This window comes from Salvia splendens, chromosome 17 (assembly GCF_004379255.2).
Source record: "Salvia splendens isolate huo1 chromosome 17, SspV2, whole genome shotgun sequence".
Taxonomy (NCBI): Eukaryota; Viridiplantae; Streptophyta; class Magnoliopsida; order Lamiales; family Lamiaceae; genus Salvia; species Salvia splendens.
Window position 1 is genome coordinate 9,350,173 of NC_056048.1, and position 8,123 is coordinate 9,358,295.

Below are 8,123 nucleotides of genomic sequence, written 5' to 3' on the forward strand. Positions count from 1 at the left end.
CAGTGAAGTAAAATCATGCTAATAGTCATGTATTTTATTAACAACAGTGAAGTAAAATCATGCTAATAGTGATGTTTTTTTGTTAACAACAGTGAAGTAAAATCATTCTAATAGTGATGTATTTACTAACAACAGTGAAGTAAAATCATTCTAATAGTGATGTGTTTTGTTAGTAAAGTCATGCTAATAGTGATGTGTTTTGTTAGTAAAATCATTCTAATAGTGATGTGTTTTGTTAACATAAGTGAAGTAAAATCATTCTAATAGAGATGTGTTTTGTTAACAACAGTGAAGTAAAATCATGATAATAGTGATGTACAACATTTATTTCTTCTCTGATTTGACACGACAATAGATTTACAATGTACAACACCTGTACCACAAAGTACAACCCATATCCACAAAACACTCACACCACCGTAGTGCGCAGTGAAGTCTGCGGGTCCCACATCGCCGGCACCAAAAAATGATAGTCTGATTTCACTGAATCACACCAGAGTCTATTTCAAATTCAAAAGGGGATCCACCGCATGTTTCCTTCTTCCTATGCATTACATCAAACAGCATCTCTGAGCATCAGAACCTTCCATACAAAAGAAAGATATAGCTAATAAATGTCAATGTCAAGACTTGCTGAAGCTGCAGTATCTAGCACATACCTTCTATGGAACAATAAAAGTTGCAGATGGTGATTGGCTGCATTGCAGTAACAAGCAGTGGATCACTACATATATATGCATACATGGAAGACCAATTATAAACACAACACCAACACGAAATAAAAAAATATACCTCCCAAATCTATCGGGCGGGGGGGCTTTCTCCATCATTGTAAGCTGGAGATCTCTCACGAGCAAATTCATCAGGGTTAGATGCCTTCTCAGTTTTCTCTCACGAGCAAATCCACCATGGTTTGATTTTCTGAAATTGAAGTTGGAAATTTGAAGGAGACTATTGGAGTTGAATTTAGTTTCCAAAAATGCTCTTGTTAATTACTTTTTATTTAAAACATGTAAAAATAGCTCAGTCATAAGATTAATTTGGAGTATTAAGATGTGTGGCTGAGATTTGTTCTCTAGTTATACACTTAATATTAGTTTTACTTTGATCATCTCCCTATATATATATATATATATATATATATATTATACTCAACAAATAAATATATAAATATATTTAATAAAAAATAACATTATATTAAAAAATTACAAATACAGCCACAAAAATGAATAAATATTATATGCACAAAATTATTCTAAAAGAGTATATAAATTAAAATATAATCATGCCGTAAATATAAACAAAAATAGACAATATTAAAATTAAATTTGAACTAAACTCCAAATCCAACTAAATACCACCGATTCTAACGTTTTAAATTCAAATCAAAGTAAATAATCGCCAATTTACCTAAAGAAACAAAACATTTAATATATTATTATAAATTGATTTATCAATTTTTTTGTAAATGACCGAAAATATTGAGGCAAATTTTTGGCTAAAAAAAGCTAAATTATCAATTTAGAATGTTGTTACACTCCCTAAAAGTGTATTTCACTTAGCTCGTTCAGATTTAAAGTCAGGCTTGCCACACAAAATAATTTTAGTAAAAAATAATAATATTAATTACTAATTCTAATTAATATCCAAACATTTTTATACATTTACTCTCTCTCACACAGTATCACCAATTTTAAATAGAAATTACGACTATTAACTTATTTTTCCTTATTCTTTCCATCAATGATTTTTAATAGGTAAAAACTAAATTACCTTTTTATTGTTTTATTTTAATAATTTATCAATAGGTAGATTACATATTGCAGAATATTGATTTTTATAAATTAAAAATTAGTCTCTAAATGATACAGTATATTTTTCTTTTTTGATATATCATTCTAATCAATACAGTAGAAAACATTATAAATACCTTTTTTTTCTACACTCAACTTACAAAACAAAATTATAGTAGAAAATTTCGTGCCAAATATAAAATATTTCACTTACAGTTGGACGGGAAGTATCCAATTAATTACATAACTAATTACTACTACTACTCTGGTACTCCACATTATTCAACACTGACGAGACAAAACGTGATAATGTGATTCGGTAATTAAGTAATTAGTAAAGATACCCACAAAGCTACAACGTTCAATTAATTGTGAATACTGTGACAACTAATTACTGCTAAAATGGTCGGCCTTGAAAATTATTAATAAGAGTGTATTTAATACTATAAAAAATAGATTTAATACACTTTTTAACCAACAAAACTATAAATGTAAAACTGACATAAATGAGCCAGGTAAGTATATTTGTAGATCCACATCAGTCACTAATTGAAGTTTGGCAAAAACTACACTCATGCAAGCAATTATTTTTTCAAAATAATTTTTATTACCAATATAATAGCACTATTGTTTTTAAAAATTATAAAATAGAGTAATTAATAAGTAGTTTGATTTAGTGTAGACTGACGTATAATTTGAGAAAAAAATGATGATTTAATAGAACTGTGGCCTAATTTAGAATCTGTTTTGGAGCATAGTTTACCAATGCTCTAAACGCAATTAACATAGAGAACCACATAACAAAAAGGATCACTTTTGGTACTTCAACAGCCATGCTTTTTTCATTTTTTAAATAAAAATAATTATATTTAATATTTTTATTAATATTTTGTTTAATCAACCCCACATAAACCTTCTTCCAATTGCACAGCCCAAATCACAGACACTTTCTTTTTCTCTCTCTTGTACAACTATATAAATAGACACTCCAGTAGTCTCTCTCTGTCGTAGTTGCAGAAATGGCAGAAACATAAATCCAGTCTTTATTAGCATGCAAAAGAAAGGCCATCAATTCAACACCCCATCTTTTGATAACTTCCATTGACAGCAAAGCACATTCATTGAGGCTGATTTCCCAATGGCTGATTGCAACGCCTTTGACTATGCTTCAGCAGACCTCCTCTTTTGCAACGAAGAAACCAAAGCCTTCTCCTTCGAAGTTGATGATGATGATGATCGTCGTCTCCTCCAACCTCCCACCCACCAAAAAGATTTGATTTTTAACAATGGGTCATCATCGGATTCAGATTCACTGCTTCATCTCCCTTGCCTCAGTGATGAATGCATTAACCACATGCTACAGAGACAGGGAGACCACCTCCCCAGAGATGATTACCTCACCAGATTCAGAAATGGGGAATTGGATGTTGGATTGAGGAAAAAGGCTATTGATTGGATGCTCAAGGTGATTGATCATTTCATTCTCATTTCTTCATAAAAATTTAATCTTGAGGGGGGGCAAATCCAATCCCAGTTTCTTGATTTTTGCAAACCCCTCTTGATTTTCCCAAATGGGATTTTCATCAAATGCTAATTGGGTTGTTTTCTTGATTGTTGCAAAGCTTTAATCTTTTTCAGCGAAATTAAATGCAGAAAAAAGTGCTTTTTCCCTCCAACAGTTTCACTAATAAAACTGAATGTTTGTTTGTGCTTTACAGGCTTGCGCCCACTTCAGTTTTGGAGAGTTGTGTTTGTACACTGCTATCAGCTATTTCGATCGGTTTCTATCCATCTATGAATTGCCTCTGTCTTCATCAGAAAAGGTACAACACTGCTGAATTCATTCCCATTGAATCAAATCTTGAATGCTGATTTTCTCTGTGTGGTTTTTTGAGTAGGGAGGTGAGAACTGGGCAGTTCAATTAGTTGCAGTTGCTTGCTTATCTCTTGCAGCCAAGATAGAGGAGGTTAATGTTCCCTCCACCTTGGATTTGCAGGTGATGATCATTATACTCAACATAGGACTCACTGTTAGTTATTGTGATTAATTGATTGATTGATTAATAGGCAGAGGTGCCTAAGCTGTTGTTTGAAGGGAAAACCATTCAAAGAATGGAGATTTTGGTGCTAAACCGTTTGGATTGGAAGATCAAAGCCTACACTCCATGCAACTTCATTGACTACTATCTTAGGAAGATGAATGAGAGTGGATTGCCATTAGGCATCCTGATTAGCCGCTCCCTTCGCCTAATCTTAAGCACGATCGAAGGTGGTTAGCATCCTCTTTTTAATAAACTTGGAATCCTATGAAGAAGGGAAAAAAAAGTAGTAGTAGTAGTAGTATAATGTTTGGTTGTGATATTGAATGCAGGCACTGAATTCTTGGAATTCAAACCAGCTGAGATAGCTGCAGCTGTGGCAATGTGTGTTTCAGGGGAAATGCAAGCAATGGACATTGATAAGGCATTGTCTTGTTTGATAGGAGTTGACAAGGTAGGTCTTCATGTTGGTCCCTCCTTCGTAATTGCACGAAAAACACGGTGTTTTGTATCTGAATCTTGTTTGAATTTTTGCAGGAGAGGGTGGTGAAGTGCTTTAAAATGATTCAAGAATGTAAGTCATCAATGAGGGGGATTACTACTACCAGTGCTACTAGTGTTGCTGCTGCGATGGCGAATGTGGCTCCACGGAGCCCGAATGGGGTGTTGGATGCAGCATGCTTGAGCTATAAAACTCATGAACCAACAGTTGGATCATGCCCAACTTCCTCACACACTAGTCCAATCACTAAGAGGAGGAAATTGGAGAGTGAAGCAGCCTTTTTAGGTGGAGATTCTTCAAGTCATGGAGAAATGTGACACAAATTATAAAATCAGTTATTTGGTGTGTGGAAATCAATAAATGGGTACTAAAAAGAGAGAAGTTGAGAAATGGAAGATGAGGAGTCATGCTTTGGGCATGAAAACATGGTAACTGTCATATATAGTAATAAAAGCATTGTAATTTGTATGATGATTGGAGAAGAAAAGCATAAGATTTGAGGAACATCATTTGGGATGGGAATTTAGAAGAATTCATGCGTATAGTTATTCTTATAATGTTATTTTTCATGGATATTATGTAATTTTACTTCCCTTTTGTTATTATATAATAAAAATACAAATTTGATTGGTAGTATTATTTTAATAGACTCGAGATTATTCCCTTTGTGATGTCCATATTGATGCAATCGCAATCTTTGTATGGTTGATTTAGAAAAAAAAGAGTCGTTATCAGATTTGTATCTAGCTTCAGTAGGTTTTATTATTGACTAAGAAATACTACTACTATATAACTTTAAATTAATAGTTGTGTTCAAGATCTCACCACCTCCTGTCTTATTTCATTCCTAATCAAATCACTTCGGATCCTCTATCCTAATATTTCTATGGTCCACTTGTGTCCTACTATTAAATACATTAATATTAATATTAGTAGTATTTTCTAAAAAAAGAACTTTATTATAATATAATAGAATCCAATTAACAATTATTACTAAATTCAAGTACACTCAATCCGAATTTAGTACATTGAAAAATGTTTTTAAAAAGGGCTTAATAGTTAGAAATGCATCAATTATAGGCCAATTCAGATCTTCGCCATTAACTTTAAATATTGTAAAAAAATCATGGACTTTTATAACGTGTAGTCCTAAAACAATGATTATATACTACAAATCAATTCTAACTATCGATTACAACCCAACGAAGATAAAAACGTGACAAAAAGTTGATTCAAGTCAAATTCCTAGTTGAGACTAGACACTTGAGTTACTAACACATAGAACAAGAACAAGAACAAGCAAAGGCCACAATGTAAAATATTCGTCCATCATCCCATAGCAATAAATCATATGCCAATCTTACTCAATAAACTTTGGTTACAAGCCAAATTTGTGAGATAAGTTCAATTTTGAGTCTTAATTTGTAAATCTAGTGAGTATTTAAAGTCATTGGTCTTTTGATTGTGAAATTTCATTTGAAAATATTTCACACAAGATTCTCCAGTCTGATTTCGTCATTAACCTTTATTTTGTTGTCATCTATCCCTCAAATCTACACAAATCATTGTCGTATTGTCTATGTACTTGAGTGAAAGTCATGGTATTCACATGTTGTGCGTGCCTAGTATAATAACCGTCAACATAAATTTTTTAAAATAGTTGGACACGCTAAATATATCTATTCATATATAGATTTAGATGACCGCGATCACATTCATAAATTAATAAAATCTAGATATAGTAAAATTTAATGAATTGCCGCAAGGGTCGAGAGAACTTACCGTGGTGTAAACTAGTTGAATGTTACCATTTCTAGTTGTATAGAGTAGTAGTACTAATTTGCAATTAAATATATTAAAGTGTATTCATGAATTCCATGAATAGATATATCCACACCATATTAAATTGCAGTTATTTAGCTCAACAAGCATGATGCAACGGTAGGTAAAAAATAAAAATCTACGGTGAATGCAATTAGTAACAGGTGACTATCATGACAGCAAATCCTCTTCACACTAAAATGAACTAAATCCCACATTGGAACCTTTGACAAGTTTAGTAAGCCATTATTTATTTGAGCAAATGAAGTAACTTAAATCATGTCATCAAAAGTCTCTAAATTTTCACAAACATATATGGATTTATATGCCGACTCCAAACCACAAATTAACACGAAATAGAAAAGGGAAGTATTGTGTAAATTGAAAACATTGTACTACTCTCTATCTCTTGATGCATTTTTTAAATAGAAAATTTAAGAAAAAAGGTTAAAATGAGGAAAACATTATTTGTTTTTTTTGTAATCTATATCATCTATCGCAAGTAATCTCACATTAATAAAGAGTGAAATGCACTTGATAATTTCACTATCACTACAAAAATTAAATGCAAACGAGGAAATAAAAAAACACAGTCGATTTGGATGTACTATTAATGTACCCAAAGAATGTACGTATTTTGATGTTGAAGTGCTGAGCTACTAGTCTGAATTCCACGCAATGATGTGAGAAAAATATACACATCGTTATTATATAGGAGTACTATCTTTCAAAATCACAGTGGAATCAAATACATTCTTTGATTTTTGAATCTAATTCCATGTCAAAATGTGAGAATATCATCCAAAACTTTGGTGCAAAAGTGTAATTTTTCCTTTAATGATATAATATTATAATATGCTATGTATAGGTAACAGCCTCGCACTATTATAGGTAAAATAATAGAAGTATAGTTGGATAAAAAATACTAATATCAACATGGATGGATTTTTTTGTGACGATTAATTCAACTGCGACTTTTGAAAGTGGGGATTTGTATTAATGAGCTGGCTAAAGCCCTTTTCTGAATGTCAAATTCTTATTGGGTTTGATATAACCTCATGCCTCTATGGGCCGTCACGTGATTAGAGATTAACCAACAATACACTAGTACTCCCTCCGTCCCGGCTAAGATGACACATTTCTTGGCCGGCACGGGATTTTATGAATTATTAGTTAATGTGTTTAATTGGAAAGAGAAAATGTGGGTGTAAGTATTAAAATATAGAGAGAAAAAAATGAATATTTTAATAGGAGTGAGAAAATGTGGTTGAGTGTATTAATTGGAGAGAGAAAGTTTCCAAAAAAGGAAATGTGTCATCTTAGTTGGGACAAACTAAAAAGGAAAAGTATCATCTTAAGTGAGACGGAATGAGTACTAAATATTAACCATCCTTATTGGTGAACAATTTATATTTAATTTGTTTTACTGACTACATAAAATATGATTAGCAGTTGTTTTTTTGACAAACTTATGAGAGGGTAAAGCGAAGCATATCCTTGGATGGATGTTCTGACATGTGTGGTCAATATATCTAGAAACTTGGATATATATGCTCCTAGAAACTTGGATATATATGCTTTGTGATTGCATCGATGTGCGACGAACATGGGTTGGGCTTCTGCAGGTTTCCGGGGTGAAGTGGTTCTTAGAACAGACGTCCAGACGCTAAGTTTTGATGATCGTGAGATTCACAATGTGAGATTTAAGTTATAACTTTAGGGAGTGGGAGGAGGTGGTGCATAATTTTTGGTGTTGGATGTTCCCTTATTTGAAAAAAATGCATGGCTTTATTATGCACGGGGTACATATGAGTCCGAAGGCTGTTATATCACATACCGTTATTATGGCTAGGAATATTCATGATATCAGGTTAGCGGCTCCAGGTGGTGATGGGGTGACATGAAGTGCAATTTTAGTCGGTTGGAGGTCACCTTCACTGGGAGTTCTAAAGTTGAAGACAGATGCTT

At 32.6% G+C, this 8,123-nt stretch overlaps 1 protein-coding gene across 1 annotated transcript; it reads left to right on the top strand.

Moving 5' to 3' along the window:
- The first annotated feature begins 2,739 nt into the window (after nucleotides 1-2,739).
- LOC121775133 (cyclin-D4-1-like) lies at nucleotides 2,740-4,973 on the top strand. Its single transcript, XM_042172114.1, has 6 exons — nucleotides 2,740-3,258; nucleotides 3,512-3,616; nucleotides 3,692-3,790; nucleotides 3,861-4,062; nucleotides 4,165-4,286; nucleotides 4,370-4,973. Exons 1-6 carry the CDS (start codon nucleotides 2,932-2,934, stop codon nucleotides 4,649-4,651), a joined length of 1,137 nt encoding a protein of 378 aa, XP_042028048.1. The 5' UTR covers nucleotides 2,740-2,931; the 3' UTR covers nucleotides 4,652-4,973.
- Nucleotides 4,974-8,123: the final 3,150 nt, after the last annotated feature.